This window comes from Myxocyprinus asiaticus, chromosome 15, assembly GCF_019703515.2.
Source record: "Myxocyprinus asiaticus isolate MX2 ecotype Aquarium Trade chromosome 15, UBuf_Myxa_2, whole genome shotgun sequence".
NCBI classification, from domain to species: domain Eukaryota; kingdom Metazoa; phylum Chordata; class Actinopteri; order Cypriniformes; family Catostomidae; genus Myxocyprinus; species Myxocyprinus asiaticus.
Window position 1 is genome coordinate 42197512 of NC_059358.1, and position 18840 is coordinate 42216351.

An 18840-nucleotide genomic window follows, 5' to 3' on the forward strand; every position below is an offset into this window, starting at 1 on the left:
GGATTGATGGATTCATCTCCATCTCCATTCTCTTTTCAGTTTGCTGTGATTAAAGGATTAGTTCACCCAAAAATGAAAATTCTCTTATCATTTACTCACCCTCATGCCATTCCAGATGTGTATAACTTTCTTTCTTCTGCAGAACACAAATTAAGATTTTTAGAAGAATATTTCAGCTCTGTAGGTCCATACAATGCAAGTGAATAGTGACAAAAACTCAGAAGGTCCAAAAAGTACATGAAGGCATCATAAAAGTAATCTATACAACTTTGGTGGTTAAATTCATGTCTTCAGAAGCTATATAAAAGGTGTGGGTGAGAAACAGATCTACATTTATGTCTTTTTTTTTCTTTCTATAAATTCTCCTCACTGCCCAGTAGGTGGCGATATGCACAAAGAATGTGAATCACCAAAAAACAAAAGTAGAAGAATGTGGAAGTGAAAGTATAGATCTACAGTAAAAAAAGGACTTAAATATTGATCTGTTTCTCATCCGAAACTAACATATCAGTTCAGAAGACATGGATTAAACCACTGGAGAAACTCCACTGCCTTTATGTGCTTTTTGGACCTTCAGAGTTTTGGTCACCATTCACTTGTATTGTATGGACCTACAGAGCTGAAATATTCTTCTAAAAATCTTCATTTGCATTCTGCAGAAGAAAGAAAGTCATACACATCTGGGATGGCATGAGGATGTGTAAATGATGAGAGAATTTTTATTTTTGGGTGAACTATCCCTTTAAGTTCGACTTGATTCTGATTCAGAGTCTCCTCTAGGGCTGTGTCAATACAATAAAATATCGAAATATCGCAGTATTTTCTCACGATATTGTATACTTTAGATCCATGTATCATTATGTTAATATTCAGCTATTTGTGTTTTCACATCATATCCAGCTTTTCAATAATGAAGAAGCAGGACATCTAAATCAGTGCACACTCTGAAAGCTGTGTTCCTCAGTGCTGTCACTGACGCTTCTATGACACGTGAGAGAGACCCTGTATAATAAATAACAGCATTAGCTGAAAGAGAATTTCTTTCATACTGTATGTAAGCAAAATGGACATTATAACTGAAATATACAGGTGCATCTCAATAAATTAGAATGTCGTGGAAAAGTTCATTTATTTCAGTAATTCAACTCAAATTGTGAAACTCGTGTATTAAATAAATTCAATGCACACAGACTGAAGTAGTTTAAGTCTTTGGTTCTTTTAATTGTGATGATTTTGGCTCACATTTAACAAAAACCCACCAATTCACTATCTCAAAAAATTAGAATATGGTGACATGCCAATCAGCTAATCAACTCAAAACACCTGCAAAGTTATCCTGAGCCTTCATAATGGTCTCTCAGTTTGGTTCACTAGGCTACACAATCTGCTGATCTGACAGTTGTCCAGAAGACAATCATTGACACCCTTCACAAGGAGGGTAAGCCACAAACATTCATTGCCAAAGAAGCTGGCTGTTCACAGAGTGCTGTATCCAAGCATGTTAACAGAAAGTTGAGTGGAAGGAAAAAATGTGGAAGAAAAAGATGCACACCAACCGAGAGAACCGCAGCCTTATGAGGATTGTCAAGCAAAATCGATTCAAGAATTTGGGTGAACTTCACAAGGAATGGACTGAGGCTGGGGTCAAGGCATCAAGAGCCACCACACACAGACGTGTCAAGGAATTTGGCTACAGTTGTCATATTCCTCTTGTTAAGCCACTCCTGAACCACAGACAATGTCAGAGGCGTCTTACCTGGGCTAAGGAGAAGAAGAACTGGACTGTTGCCCAGTGGTCCAAAGTCCTCTTTTCAGATGAGAGCAAGTTTTGTATTTCATTTGGAAACCAAGGTCCTAGAGTCTGGAGGAAGGGTGGAGAAGCTCATAGCCCAAGTTGCTTGAAGTCCAGTGTTAAGTTTCCACAGTCGGTGATGATTTGGGGTGCAATGTCATCTGCTGGTGTTGGTCCATTGTGTTTTTTGAAAACCAAAGTCACTGCACCCGTTTACCAAGAAATTTTGGAGCACTTCATGCTTCCTTCTGCTGACCAGCTTTTTAAAGATGCTGATTTCATTTTCCAGCAGGATTTGGCACCTGCCCACACTGCCAAAAGCACCAAAAGTTGGTTAAATGACCATGGTGTTGGTGTACTTGACTGGCCAGCAAACTCACCAGACCTGAACCCCATAGAGAATCTATGGGGTATTGTCAAGAGGAAAATGAGAAACAAGAGACCAAAAAATGCAGATGAGCTGAAGGCCACTGTCAAAGAAACCTGGGCTTCCATACCACCTCAGCAGTGCCACAAACTGATCACCTCCATGCCACGCCGAATTGAGGCAGTAATTAAAGCAAAAGGAGCCCCTACCAAGTATTGAGTACATATACAGTAAATGAACATACTTTCCAGAAGGCCAACAATTCACTAAAAATGTTTTTATATTGGTCTTATGATGTATTCCAATTTTTTGAGATAGTGAATTGGTGGGTTTTTGTTAAATGTGAGCCAAAATCATCACAATTAAAAGAACCAAAGACTTAAACAACTTCAGTCTGTGTGCATTGAATTTATTTAATACACGAGTTTCACAATTTGAGTTGAATTACTGAAATAAATGAACTTTTCCATGACATTCTAATTTATTGAGATGCACCTGTATACCCAAATTAATTGGAGTTGAAAGCGGAATTGAATCATGGTATCCTGATGTATCGTGATATATCGAATTCTGACCTGTACCTCAATATGTATCGTATCGTGAGGTGGCTGGCAATACCCATCTCTAGTCTCCACAGTTTTAATTATGGTACTGCATATTTAAAAATATATATCTTTAAATAAAAATGGCAGATAAAAAGGGTTTGTAAGTTCCCGGCCAGTTTGGGAGTGGACACTACGGATGACCGCAAAATATCTACATGCTCACACAAAGCATGTCTTTTATAAAGTTGACGGATTGTGTAAGTCATAGTATATACTTTTATGTGGCCTCCGAGTGAATTGACTCGACCATCCGGGGAATCGGGATGCTTGTTTTGTTTCTTTTTGTGTTGGTTCCACCTAGCAGCTGGAGCATGTTCTATTGAATAACACTCCTTTGGAACAGCTGTGGATTAATCTGTTCCTTCTTCGTGCAAATTCCTCATGCTGGCTGTATTTGTTTTGTTGAGTATTTTTACTGGACATTGGAATGATTATGTCATCCGCTGAACTCATAACAGCTGGCTCACGAAACATTTGTTTGTATGTCCGAGGAATCTGAATGGTTTTACATCAGCTGGAATTTGTTTTGTGGAAGATCACACCTTTGAGACAGTTCTGTGAATGAATCTACACATTCTTTGTGTTCATTCTTCCTATTTGCTGGGTTTATTTTACAAAGTATTTTCTGTTATGTAATTTTGCTTCACAAATTTGTGAACAATCTGATGATTGTCACGGGGGCTCGTGGGCGTTTTTTTTTTGTTTAGAGGGATTGTCGCCGGTTGGTGCTGTTGTGCGCGGGGTTAATGTGCACGTTGTTCTTTTTTCTGTTTGTTTTGTTCAGGGGGAAGTTCGGGGTTTGTTTGTTTCACTAATGGGGAATGTGATCTGTATAATTTTGTTTTTGACACACAATTAATTTTTTCTACTATATCAAAATGTCAAATGTTAATATGAGTGTACTATCTCTCTCCACATGGAACATGAATGGGTTGGGGCACCCCATAAAAAGAAGGAAGGTTATTTCTTTTCTCAAACGTAAGAAATATGATATAGTGTTTCTTCAAGAAACACATCTCTCCCCGCAGGAAGCTGAAAAATTTGGGAAGATATGGGGTGGACATGTTTTCTTTAGTGCTGGCTCAAGTAAGAGCAAGGGAGTCATTATATTGGTAAATAAACATCTACAATTCAAATGTCTCAAACAGACTAAAGATAAATTAGGAAGAGTCATTATAGTTTTAGTTGAAATTCAAGGGCAAAGGTTGATTTTGGCTAATATTTACACACTTAAGGCTGATGATCAGGGCTTTTTTATAGATCTTGAAGGGATGTTGCAAGCCGCTGGCACCCTTCATGATATAATATTGGGAGGAGACTTTAATCTTTTGATGGACTCAGTCCTTGATCACAGTGAAGCAAAAGTGTGTAAACCTCCTATAGCAACACTGACGCTTCACAGGATGTGTAAATATCTTGGTCTTACGGATATTTGGAGACTTTTGAACCCATCTGGTAGGGACAATAATTTTTTTTCATCAGTCCATAAGATTTATTCTAGAATAGATTTTTTTTTATATCCAAATCCCTCATTTCATCTGTTGTTGATTGCTCATTTGGAAACATTTTAGTCTCAGATCACGCCCTGGTGAGTTTAGAGGTGTTGCCACATATAGAGAAAAAGAACTCATATAGTTGGCGCCTTAATGTATCCCTTTTGCAAAATCCTGATTTCCAACAAATGTTAAAGACTGAAATCAATGTTTATATGGAGACCAACTGGTCCTCAGTTTCCTCTGTGGGCGTGGCTTGGGAGGCACTTAAAGCGGTTCTTAGGGGTCGGATCACACAGTATGCTTCATCCATCAAAAAATCCAAAGCACGAGAACTCGTGGAGTTGGAAGGAAATATTAAAAGTGCCGAGGCAGAGCTGAAGCGCCGTATGTCATTTGATGACATATGAGAATTGACCCGATTGAAATATAGATATAATACTATTTTGTCGCGGAAAGTGGAGTTTTGGTTATTCAGGGCAAGATAGTCATACTTTGAGTTGGGTGACAAAGCAGGGAAGCTTTTGGCTAGATATATAAAGCAGAGACAGTCTTTTTCTACCATTCCCTCAGTGAAATCTGCTGGTGGTGAAATTTTTACTTCAGCCAGTGATATTAATAATGCCTTTAAAGAATTCTATATTGATCTTTATAGTTCCACGTCTTCGTCTACTGATGAAGATATTAGAAACTTTGTGGGACCATTAGATCTTCCTAAACTGACGATTGAGCAAAAAAACTCTCTTGATTCTGAGATAACCTTGGAGGAGCTTGACAAGGTAATTAAGTCCCTACCTACTGGCAAGGCTCCGGGGCCAGATGATTTTGCCGCAGAATTTTTTTAGATCTTATGCTACAGAACTGGCTCCACTTTTGTTAGAAGTTTATACTGAATCATTAAAGAATGGAAAACTTCCTCCAACCATGACACAAGCCCGGATAAGTCTGATTCTTAAGAAGTTAACGTCCAATCTCCGTGATCCATCTAGATATAAAAATATTGTCAAAAATTTTGGCTAATCGATTAAGTAAAGTTATGACATCTCTTATACATATAGATCAGGTGGGGTTTATTCGGGGACGTAGCTCTTCTGATAATATTAGGCGTCTCATCAATATCATGTGGTCAGTTGCGAATGATCAATCTCCGATCGCTGCCATCTCACTTGACGCCAAAAAGGCGTTTGATATGGTAGAATGGGATTATCTTTTTAAGATTTTGGAAATTTATGGGTTCGGGAGTACATTTATTGGTTGGATTAAGTTACTTTATAGACACCTGTAGCAGCGGTACAAACAAATGGATTAATTTCAGATTATTTTACTCTGAATAGGGGCACTGGGCAGGGCTGCCCTCTTTCCCCATTATTGTTCTGTCTTGCCCTGGAACCATTAGCAGCCGCGACAAGAAAGGAGGATGATTTTCCAGGGGTGGTTGTGGGAGGTGTGGCGCATAAGCTTCTGCTTTACGCAGATGATATTTTATTATCTGTCTCTGAACCTACTAGATCTATGCCTTGCCTCCACAGAATTATTAATTCCTCAGGATACAAAGTCAACTGGTCTAAATCCGAAGCTTTGGCTCTGACAGCGTACTGCCTAGTAACGGCTTTTCAGCCAGGTGCCTTCCAGTGGCCCAAACAGGGCATTAAGTATTTGGGGATTTTATTCCCAGCAAATTTGTGTGATTTAGTCAGAGGTAATTTTGACCCTTTAGTAGGAGTAGGTGGGCTTCATTACATTTATCGATGATTGGGAAGGTTAATGTTATTAAAATGAATTGTATTCCAAAATTTAACTACCTGCTACAATCTCTCCCTGTAGATGTCCCCCTCACTTATTTCAAGAAATTTGATAGCATAGCGAAGTCCTTTATTTGGAATGGTAAACGTCCCAGATTGCATTTTAATAAGTTACATAGGCCGATAGACAAAGGTGGCTGGCAATACCCATCTCTAGTCTCCACAGTTTTAATTATGGTACTGCATATTTAAAAATATATATCTTTAAATAAAAATGGCAGATAAAAAGGGTTTGATTGCTGGAGATGCCAATCGGAGGATGGAGACATGGCCCATGTTTTTTGGTGGTGTGTCGAGATCCAGAAATTCTGCTCAACAAGTCAGACTTGTCTTTCTCACATACTCAAAGGTTTTCCTCTGGGAGATGGATGGGATTCTTGGAATCAAAATCCCATGATGAAACCCTTTCACAGGAAACACATGACATAACTGTACAGCCGGCAGAGAAAATCCTCACCTTTCTGCCTTACATAACAAGGCTTTATCATCCATTGAGCAAGGAACAGGAAAACGGTCCATAAATCCAAAAAGTGTTTGTGACTGTCATTTTTTATTTTTGAGCATGATTTAAAAATATAGATATTTTTAATAAGGTCCAGAAGAAAACATGCATGGCCTCAGTAAAAAGTTAAAGATATATATATATATATATATATATATATAAATGTTTTAATGAAAATTCACTCTCATATTGTTCCAAACACCTTACGCTGTTATTTTTTTCTGTGGAACACAAGAGGAGAATTTTTGATGAATCTTCACCTAGCTCTTTTCCACTCAATGACAGTTCATGGTGACAATGACTTGTCTTAAAAACAAAAAACACCAAAAGCACCATGAAAATAGTCCGTATGACTCCTGCTAGGAAGATTTTCAGTGAATGATGACTAAAATTTTAGTCTGTTCTCCCCACAAAGCTCTCATATGGCTTCAGGAGACTTAAATTTAGTGAACGGGTCATATGGACCACTTTTATAGTGGTTGAAGAAGAGTAAATAATGACCGAATTTTCATTTTGTATTTACACACTTCACCTTCAAAGGACAGTTGACCCAAAAATTAAAATTATCTCATCATTTACCCTCATGCCATTTCAGATGTGTATGACTTTCTTTCTTCTGCTGAACACAAATTAAGACTTTTAGAAGAATATTTCAGCTCTGTAGTTCCATACAATGCAAGTGAATGGTGACCAGAACTTTGTATCCTCAAAAAGCCCACAAATGCACCATAAAAGTAATCCAAAAGACTCCAGAGGTTTAATTAATGTCTTCTGAAGCAATCAAATTGGTTTTGGATGAGAACAGACCAAAATGTAACTCCTTTTGTACTATAAATCTTGACATCAGCAGTCTCTTTGGCAATCATGATTTTAAGCTCGATTGCACTTCCTATAGCGCCATCTAGCGCTCTGCGCATCCGACAAACACTAGGAAGTGCAATTGAGCCTCAAATCATGATCGTGCCTAGAGACTGCAATGGCAACATTTACAGTGAAAAAGGAGTTACATTTTCATCTGTTCTTATCCAAAACTGATTAATCACTTCTGAAGACATTAATTAAACCTCTGGTGTCTTATGGATTACTTTTATGCTGCATGTATGTGCTTTTTGGATCTTCAAGTCAAGTAATTTTTATTTGTATAGCGCCTTTCACAACACACATCATTTCAAAGCAGCTTTACAGAAAATCATGCATTAACAGAAAATGAAACTGTAATATCTATAATGTCTTAGAGTCATCATTGTGTAGTTTGATAAAATACGACTGTGAATTGTGTTTAAAAATAAGTAATTAGATAATAATAGTATTTAGAACCCCAGTGAGCAATCTGAAGGCGACTATGGCAAGGAACACAAAACTCCATAAAATGTTGGTTAATGGAGAAGAATAACCTTGGGAGAAACCAGGCTTACTGTGGGGGCCAATTCCCCTCTGGCTAACATCATGAATGCCAATATTACTTATGTATAGTGCAAGTCATGGTTTAAAATTATTAAACAAAGTAAGTGTTAGGGGTCAGTGTTTAAACAAAATTTTGTATGAACTGTAAGATTAATGACTAACGTCTTAGAAGTCCATCCTGGATTAACTGCAGAAGTTCACATAGATGCATTGTCCTTGTGATGAAGGGTTTTGTTGGCAATTAATTGATAGTCTTTGTATTTCATTATAAGAGTCTAGTCCATCATTAGACCGAGGTGATGCAGGCAGAGATCAGTGAGGTGCTTCACAGTTCAACCGGCTGGTAATTTCAGTGAGGTCTATCCTAAGTCCAAGGTTCAGGCAATGGCATATGAAGTATCCCATGACTTATGGTTGAAGTTGGCATCAGTTCATCCTCTGAAGTCCATCGTAATAGACTGAAGTGATGTTTGGCTGGCACTGGCTGCTATTAGTCATCATCACTCAGAGACACGTAGCAGTGGAGTCCAACACGAAGCAGGAATGGAGCTGGATCCGGCCGGTTCTGGTGACCTCAGTATAGGCATCCCGAGGTTGAGACCAGAAAACAAATAGAATAATATTAGCATAAATGCTATTCAATTTATTGCAGATTTATAGATCATGATCAATGTTTCTGGTTTCTGGTTCCAGCAGACCTAACTAAAGCAGCCTAATTGTGAGTTGATGGATAAATTAGTTGTATGCCTGGCTAAATAGATGAGTCTTTAGACTAGACTTAAACTCAGTGAGTGTGTCTGCAGCCCGAACAGTGTTAGGGAGACTATTCCATAGTTTAGAAGCCAAATATGAAAATGATCTTCCTCCTTTTGTGTATTTTGATATTCTAGGAACTATTAACAGGCCAGAATTTTGCGATCGTAATGAACGTGATGGAATATAACGTGGTAGAAGGTCACTTAAGTACTGCGGAGCTAGACCATTCAAAGCTTTGTACGTAGTTAACAGAATTTTAAAATGAATACAAAATTTAACAGGTAGCCAATGTAACGATGATAAAATGGGGCTAATGTGCTCATATTTCTTGGTTCTAGTCAGCACTCTGGCTGCTGCATTTTGAACCAATTGAAGTTTATTTATTGATCTTGCTGGACATCCTCCCAGTAATGCATTACAATAATCTAGTCTTGAGGTCACGAATGCATGAATTATGTTTCGGCATCAGCAACATTATTAACAATTAGCACTTCTGTTTTGTCGGAATTCAGTAGAAGGAAATTTCTGGCCATCCAATAATTTATTTCATTGATACACTCTGCTAATTTGGAGAATTGTGAAATCTCATCAGGTTTTGAAGAAATACACATTTGGGTATCGTCGGCATAACGATATTTAACGTATTCCACGATTCCTGATAATATCTCCCAGAGGAAGCATATACAAGGAGAAAAGCAGAGGCCCTAAAACTGATCCCTGTGGCACTCCATTCTTTACTTTTTTTGGTTTGACAATTCCTCATTTACATAGACAAAGTGGTAGCGGTCTGCTAAATAGGACCTAAACCATGCTAATGCAAGTCCACAAATGCCAACATTATTCTCTAGCCTATTCAAGAAAATGTTGTGATCTATCGTGTCGAATGCAGCACTAAGATCTAAAAGCACTAGAAGTGAAATGCAGCCGCGATCAGATGATAAGAACAAGTCATTTGTAACTCTGATAAGTGCAGTCTCTGTACAGTGATTGGGCCTAAATCCTGACTGAAACTGTTCATATATATTATTTCTCTGCAGAAATTAACATAGTTGGGAGGATACTACCTTTTCTAGTATTTTCGACATAAACAAGAGATTTGAAATAGGTCTATAATTAGCCAGTTCTCCAGGATCAAGCTGTGGCTTCTTAATAAGCGGTTTGATAACTGCCAGTTTAAAGTTTATTGGGACATGTCCTAAGGATAGCGAAGAGTTAATAATATTAAGAAGAGGTTCTGAGATTACAGGGAATACCTCTTTTAAGAGCTTAGTTGGTATTGGATCTAACATACATGTTGTGGCTTTTGATGTTTCTTTAAGTTTTGTTAGCTCTTCATGACTTATGACATTATTGAAGTTGCACATTTTGAGACACTGTTTTCTGAGGTACTGTGACAAATGATTGCATAATTCCAATTTTATTTCTGATGATTTCAATTTTATCAGTAAAGAAATTAATGAAGTCTTTACTCTTGTGCTGCGATGGAATATCTTGTTCAGTTGAGGCTTTATTCCTAACCAATTTAGCCACAGTACTGAATAAACACCTAGGATTGTTGTGGTTATTTTCTATGAGTTTGCTAAAATATGTTGACCTGGCAGCTTTTAGTTCCTGTCTGTAGCTACAGACACTATCCTTCCATGCACCACGAAATAACTCTAATTTTGTATTCTTTCACTTGCACTCCATTTTCCGAGCTGCTCTCTTGAGAGCATGAGTGTGATCATTGTACCATGGTGCAGGGCTTTTTTCTTCTTTAAGCAAGGGGGGGGGGGCACACAATCAAGAGTGCTAGAGAAGGCTGTATTTATATTTTCTTTCATTTCATCAAGTTCTTCTAGGCTTTGGGGCTTACTGAGTGTATTAGATCTGGAAGATTATTAGTGAAGCTATTTATAAGAATAGTTCTGCCTGAACAATGGCGTGGTGTCGATTGAGTAACATTAGCTGATCGCAGCATACAACAGACGAGGTAATGATCTAAGATGTCATCACTCTGCAGTTGAATTTCTATTGTATCAACATCAACTCCTGAGTTGGTCCTGTCACATTTTGTCTGACTCCAAGAGAGTTGACAATATCGATAAATGCTAATCCCATTTTCATTATCTATGTGAATGTTGAAGTCACCAACAATTAAATCTCTATCTACAGTAACTAAAAAATTAGCAAATTCACCAAGGAAATCAGAATAAGGCCCGGGTGATCTATATACTGTAGCAAGGGCAATAGACGACAGAGTTTTTTTATTTATATCTGACGATGTCACATTAAGCATTATTAGTTCAAAAGACTTAAACTTATATCCTGTCCTCGGAGTAACACCAAAAACTTCACTGTAAATTGTAGCAACATGTCCTCCTCGACCCTTCAGACAAGGCTCATGTTTATAACAGTAACCTGGGGGAGTAGATTCATTTAAACTAATATATTCATCCAGTTTAAGCCAGGTTTCTGTCAAACATAGCGCATCCAAAATATGATCTATAATCATTTCATTTACAATTAGTACTTTGGTTGAAGGAGATCTAATGTTTAGTAGCCCTACCTTCAAAAGATTTGTATCTTTAATTTTTTTGTTTGTTCAAGTTTTACCTTAATCATTTTTTTTTTCTAAATGATTTAGTGAGAGTTTTGTGTTTGGTAGTTCGGAGAACAGGCACAATCTCTATGTGATATCTAGGTGATACAGTCTCTATGTGTTGTAGTTTATGTGACCTGTGTGACGTCTCAAGGAGAATAGCAGACGTTCAGATTAACCAGTTTGTCTGCTTCCTGACCTGGGCCCCAGTTAGTCAAATACTATCATTATTAAGAATATGAGCCAAATTACTAGAGAGGAGAGCGGCACCTTCCCTGGAGGGATGGAGTCCGTCTCTCTTTAGCAGGTCAGGTCTACTCCCAAAACTCTTCCAATTGTCTATAAATCCTATGCTATTCTCCAGACACCACTCAGACATCCAGCCATTCAGTGTCACTAATCTACTATAAACCTTGTCACCATGAAGAGAAGGGAGGGGACCAGAGCATATTACAGTGTCTGACATAGTTTTTGCAAGTTCACACACCTCTTTAACATTATCTCTAGTGATCTCCAACTGGCGAAGCCGGACATCATTAGTGCCGACATGAATAACAATTTTAGAAAATCTAAGTTTAGCATTAGACAGCTCTGGCAGCCGAAATGCATTTAACAATAGTGGCTGGAGTCTCTATTTCCATGTTCCTTACAATAGAATCACCAATTATTAGGGCTCTTTCAACTTGATTTTCAGTGGGTGCATCACTGAGTGGGGAGAATCGATTGGAAATCCTAACAGGAACGGGAGAGTGGTGTCACTTTGCTAAGCGAGTATGCCACAGAGACATCACCCAAATGCCCTGCTGCGGGGGCTCTACAGCCGGAATCAAAGTGTGTGTGTTGCTCACTGTTCTACCTGCATCCGAAACAGTATCTACCGGCTTCTCTTTCTCACTGACCTCCCCAGGCGTTCGGATGCATGTCTCTAACTCATTAAACTTCTCCGTCAGCCTGACTAATTCCTTACATTTATCACATGTGAATCCCTAACTGCTGACGGAAGAAGCTACTGTAAACATGTGGCATGCAATGCAGGAAGAAATAACATGAGCGGATGCCATGACTTACTGCAATTGATTGTTGTTGTTGTTGGATGTTCCTGAGCGGTGAGGGTTTGAGATCGATGTGAATCCCTCACGCAACTGTTTGTTGTTATGGATGTTCTTGATAAGTGGTGCTTTGAGATTGATGCAATAATCCGTGTAACACAGAGGACAAAAATGGGTGCGCACTGTAAAATGCGCGCAGTTTAATCACGATAAAAATAGAAAGCGGATGCATGCGGAAATGCACGCAGTTGAATCGCGATTAGAGAATAATGCAGGGGAAAACCCAATGCGTGCTGAAAAATGGCAGATGTTAAGGATTAAAAGCTGAAAACAGTTAGATAAGCGATGCTAAAAAAAAAAGCTAGCAGGCTACAAACACAGACTCGAGCTAGGCGCCAGCAGCAACTGGTAAAATACACACAGATGAAACAGTAGAAAAGCCCAAAATGCGGTAAAATTACAAAGGATAAAACGATGAACGTATGAGAATAAGAATAAGCAATGCTAAGCAGGCTAGCATGCTACAAACACACGTGCAATGTGCCATCAGTAACAGGAACAGCTGTTCAAAGTTCTGATCACCATTCACTTGCATTGTGTGGAACTACAGAGCTGAAATATTCTTCTAAAAATCTTCATTTGTGTTGAGCAGAAGAAAGAAAGTCACACACATCTGGGATGGCATGAGGGGGAGTAAATGATGAGAAAACTTTCATTTTTGGGTGAACTATTCCTTTTAAGTACTTTACTCTTTCATATTAAGAAAGAAATCCTAGTCACAGTGAACAGTGTCTTTTGAAAGTTAACTACTCCAGGATCAGCATCATACACACCATCATTCACATGACTGCTCTTGTGAACTGAACTATTTATTCATCATGATCAGACTCACCTGGTCCATCCCCTCTCTCTGCCATTGCTCCTGGATGCGCGTGTGCCACCACTGCTCCACTCTACGCCGGGTCTCGGCCCTGTAGTCCCGCTCCCACACGCCCGACTCACTGAACAGACTGCGGGCGCTGACCCTGATCAGATAGGCACCCTGCACCTGTTTCAGCAGGCACACACCAACCCTCCACACAGCCATCGCCATGACTCTCGGACCTTTAGTCGTGTAAATGGTATCCGTTAGATAGGGTTTTAGGGTAACCTAAATGAAACATTACAATACAGCTGTACATGCGTTCAGAAAGTGACTGCATGGCCTGCTGATACAGCTGAAGTCCGAAGTTTACGTACACTTAGGTTGAAGTCATAAAAACAAATTTTTTAACCACTCCACAGATTTAATATTAGTAAACTATAGTTTTCGCAAGTTGTTTAGTACATCTACTTTGTTCCTAACATGAGTCATTTTTCCAACAATTGTTTACAGACTGATTGTTTCACTTTTAATTGACTATATCACAATTCCAGTGGGTCAGAAATTTACATACACTAAGTTAACTGTGCCTTTAAGCAGCTTGGAAAATTTCAGAAAATGATGTCAAGCCTTTAGACAGTTAGCCAATTAGCTTCTGATAGGAGGTGTACTGAATTGGAGGTGTACCTGTGGATGTATTTTAAGGCCTACCTTCAAACTCAGTGCGTCTTTGCTTGACATCATGGGAAAATCAAAAGAAATCAGCCAACACCTCAGAAAAAAAATTGTGGACCTCCACAAGTCTGGTTCATCTTTGGGAGCACGTTAATCTGTACAAGCAATAGTACGCAAATATAAACACCATGGGAGCATGTATCCATCATACCTCTCAGGAAGGAGATGCTTTCTGTCTCCTAGAGATGAATATAGTTTAGTGCAAAAAGTGCAAATCAATCCCAGAACAACAGCAAAGGACCTTGTGAAGATGCTGGAGGAAACAGGTAGACAAGTATCTATATTCACAGTAAAACGAGTCCTATATCGACATAATCTGAAGGCTGCTCAGCAAGGAAGAATCCACAACTGCCATAAAAAAGCCAGACTAGTTTGCAAGTGCACATGGGGACAAAGATCTTACTTTTTGGAGAAATGTCCTCTGATCTGATGAAACAAAAATTGAACTGTTTGGCCATAATGACCATCGTTATGTTTGGAGGAAAAAGAGTGAGGCTTGCAAGCCGAAGAACATCATCCCAACTGTGAAGCATGGGGGTGGCAGCATCATGCTCTGGGGGTGCTTTGCTGCAGGAGGGACAGGTGCACTTCCGAAAATATATGGCATCATGAGGAAGGAAAATTATGTGGATATATTTAAGCAACATCTCAAGACATCAGCCAGAAAGTTAAAGCTTGGTTGCAAATGGGTCTTCCAAATGGACAATGACCACAAGCATACCTCCAAAGTTGTGGAAAAATGGCTTAAGGACAACAAAGTCAAGGTATCCGATAGGAAATTTGTGGGCAGAACTGAAAAAGCATGTGTGAGTAAGGAGGCCTACAAACCTGACTCAGTTACACCAGTTCTGTCTGCAGGAATGGGCCAAAATTCCAGCAACTTATTGTGAGAAGCTTGTGGAAGGATACCCAAAATGTTTGACCCAAGTTAAACATAAAGGTAATGCTACCAAATACTAACAAAGTGTATGTAAACTTCTGACCCACTGGGAATGTGATGAAAGAAATAAAAGCTGAAATAAATAATTTTCTCTACTATTATTCTGACATTTCACATTCTTAATATAAAGTAGTGATCCTAACTGACCTAAGACAGGTATATAATCTATAGATATTTACATGGATGATTGTTGGTGCCAGATGGGCTGGTTTGAGATTTTCACACACAACAGTCTCTAGAATTTACTCTGAATGGTGCCAAAAACAAAACAAAAAACATCCAGTGAGCGGCAGTTCTGCGGACGGAAATGCCTTGTTGTTGAGATAGTCTGGCCATTCTCTGTTGAACTGGTTCGAACTGACAAAGTCTACGGTAACTCAGATAACCGCTCTGTACAATTGTGGTGAGAAGAATATCATCTCAGAATGCTATTCTGAGATGCGGGTTGGCACTGTTTTGGCAGCATGAGGGGGACCTACACAATATTAGACAGGTGGTTTTAATGTTGTGGCTGATCTGTGTATAATCGTCTTTCATTTAAAAAGACAGATGTGTTTATACAGTGTATTGTGCTGAGATTGTACTGTTAGAGAAATGTCAGTAGCCTAACAAATATACTCAGATATGTTGCACTGTAACTATGGCAACATGAGACACTGTAATGTGGCAATAATCTGTCCCCTTGGAAACAAATGTTCTTTACATCTACAAACAACTTCTAAATTTGTCGCATTAAACATAAATAGAATTTACCAGCACCAGCAATGATAATAAATGTAGGAGTTTTTTTTATTTTTTATATTTACAATAAACAAAGAAAAAAAAAAAAGAGACTGAGTAAATTTAATTTTAAGTCATCAGCTTGATCATCTTACAAAAAGGGTGCCATTGTATATCCCACAAAGAAAAATTACTTTAACAATGAATAGCTGATGCCAAATTTGACCATTGCAATAGTAATTTCATCATTAGGATGTCTTTTTTTTTTTTTTTTTTTTTGTCCTGTCTCCACCCCTGTGTTTCTAACTTCTTGCAATATGTAAGCACATATGCACATTTTGATGAAAACAATATATATACACTACCGTTCATAAGTTTAGGTTCACTTACTCATTTTTTATTATTATTATTTTCACATTTTAGAATAATAGTAAAGTCATTCAAACTATGGAATAACATAAATGGAACTATGGGAATTATGTTGTGACTAAACAAAATCCAAAGCAGTCACCCTTTGCCTAGAATTTGCAGACATGTACTCTTGACATTTTCTCAACCAACTTCTTGAGGTATCACCCTGGGATGCTTTTTAAACAGTATTGAAGGAGTTCCCATCTATGTTGGGCACTTATTGGCTGCTTTTCTTTATTATTTGGTTTAAGTCATCAATTTCAAAAACTTTTTTTTTTTATATATTTTAGTGTGTGTATATATATATATATACACACACACACACACACACACACACACACACAAGGTAGTATTTTGTCTGAATTCAATCTATAAAGAATTTTTTGTTTTATTTTAGTTTACATAATACATTATTGAAGATACATTACGTTGTGTGTGCAGATAATGTGTCAGCCCAGTTACCATCATATTTTGCCTATTTAAAGTAATGTAAAAAAAATTGGTAATGACATCAAGTGAACTCTTCAAGGACATTAGAAGACAACGTCAACCCTGCTACCATGATTTTGCATAGTAAACAACAGATAAATGAAAAGTGGATATCTGTAATAATAAGAAGCACTTTGTAGTATGCTATCAAATTAAACTGTGAAACTGCCAACCCTGTAGCCTTTCTGAAGCCAAAATCATGTTAAGATAGCACGATGTAATATATTAAAACTTAAACACATGATTTATGTTATAGAATGTTAAAAAAATTTACCAAAAAAAAGAAAAGAAAAAGTATTTCTTAGAACGACCCAGTTATGACGCACATTAAGATATTGAAAAACATTGTGTTTTGTGGACAAGTGTTTCTCCACACACACACACACACACACACACACTCAAGGTCTCATGTTGGTGGATGTGCTGGAGATGGAGAAAAATTTGAGAGATTAAGTGTCATGTTGCCATGGTTACCCATCTTCCAAGGAGAAAATATTCATATGATATTGGACTCCAGAGTAAATATCTGAGACAACACAATGTTCTATGTGATAATGAGTGTTTAAAAGAGCCACACCAACCTGTGTGTCTAAGTCAGGTCAAATGCATTAGATGTGTGATGCAGCCTTGTTATTATTATTGTTAATAACAGAATGAAGCAATATGACAGTATTTCTAGCACAAGAGAAGAGGTAAACATACTGACAACAGCTGTCAAATGGTAATAGTAGAAGAACGGAACGCATGAATCACATGCCAGCTACTTACACAACGATCATCGGCGAAGAATCGGACCAGTATAGAAATAGTGCGATCCTTATAGTGTGATCGATATTGTAAATTAGCTCAAAGCTTCATTCTCATGCCACATTAAAACACGATTCACTCAAATGACAGGACTCACACCATTACATGGGCGCCGCCATATTGTTCAAATGGTTCAAACTTTATTTACACGCATGTGTGTGAAGAGAATTAAAAGGTGCGTCCCAAATGACACACTATACACTATATACTTACAAAATATACTATGCACTCAGCCATGTAGTGTATGAATTACTGAACATCAAAGTGTATTATTGTTCCAAATGGATCACTTAACGGTTTTTTTAACTACACGGAAGCATTCGCCTTTTAACAGCTGACGGAAGTGACGTTTCAAACCCAAGTTTTGTGTTGCCTTTAACGCTCAATCCACCCTCAGTTCAACACTGATTCTCAATAATATACATGTTCACACAGCATGGTATGTTGGTAAAGCGTTTAACTCACTTTCACAAAAGTTTCACTAGTTGTCATATTCCGTATTATTTACAACTGTTTTGTCAGATCACCATCGCTGCCGGTAATGAGGAGGCCGCTGCCACACCAACACCAACACCCCACGCCCCCCACGGGGGCGCCAATTGAGATCTGGCCTAGGGCGCCAAAATTGTCAGTAACGGCCCAAGTTATATTTATTATATATTAAAGAAACTTTCAATTCAAATTCTAAAATATATTTATAGTCTTGAGAATGCAGCGTTAAACAGTAGTAATATCAAACTCTGTAAATGACCAATTTTAAAAACCACCTGACCTAGATAGTAGGCCTACTGAATTTTTAGAGAGAAAATAAAGTTGAAAAAATAAAAAATAAAATCATGGCTTTTCTGGGGTGTGTAATATGCTCAGAAATCTTACTGAATACTGCACAGCAGCTATTGTACACTGATGCTGACTACTTTATAAAGTGCAACATGGCACCCATGATAAACATTTCAGAAAGACTTTTCACATATGAGTCATTCTTAAACCTGGGCAAACAAAATCCTGCATTTTTGTGTTTCGAGGTTTCACACTGTAATTTGTAAACCCTAAGTCCGCAATTGCGTTCTGTCAGAGTATTTACTGTTTTTGATTAAGGATGCACTTCTCGGCTGGTAAAACAGTTCAAGTATGCAGGTGAGTACGGAGCCCCTTAGAGGACAGGGTGGGTTTTTATTTCCTGAATTTTTGCACGCCCTCGCAATAAATTGATCATGGTTTTACTACAGTAACCATACTTTAACCATGATATTTGTAGTGAAACCATAGTAATAATATAGAAAAATGAAAACAATGGTATTCAAAATAATAAATTTGTGGTTACTATGTTTTTACTACAAATGCCATACCATTGTATTTGATACAGTATACTGCATTCTGGTATTTGTAGCAATACCATAGTAACCACAAGATTAACCATGGTTAATAATAAAACCATGGTTACTATATGGATACAGTATACTGTATTATGGCTTCCTCCTTTATCCATCCAACAAAGGGACATTGTTACACTGGTGCCAAAACC

The 18840-nt window shown here is 38.0% G+C and overlaps 1 protein-coding gene across 2 annotated transcripts in view; it reads right to left on the bottom strand.

Moving 5' to 3' along the window:
* Positions 1 to 17424, bottom strand: part of lars2 (leucyl-tRNA synthetase 2, mitochondrial) — a 96789-nt gene extending 79365 nt beyond the window's left edge. For both annotated transcript variants that reach the window (XM_051718232.1, XM_051718231.1), the window contains exons 1-2: positions 17277 to 17424; positions 13244 to 13455 (exon numbers count right to left, since the gene is read on the bottom strand). In XM_051718232.1, coding sequence (XP_051574192.1) covers positions 13244 to 13444 — 201 coding nt within the window. In that variant the 5' untranslated portion in view covers positions 13445 to 13455; positions 17277 to 17424. The remainder of the gene's footprint in view (positions 1 to 13243; positions 13456 to 17276) is intronic.
* Between the last annotated feature and the right edge of the window lie 1416 nt (positions 17425 to 18840).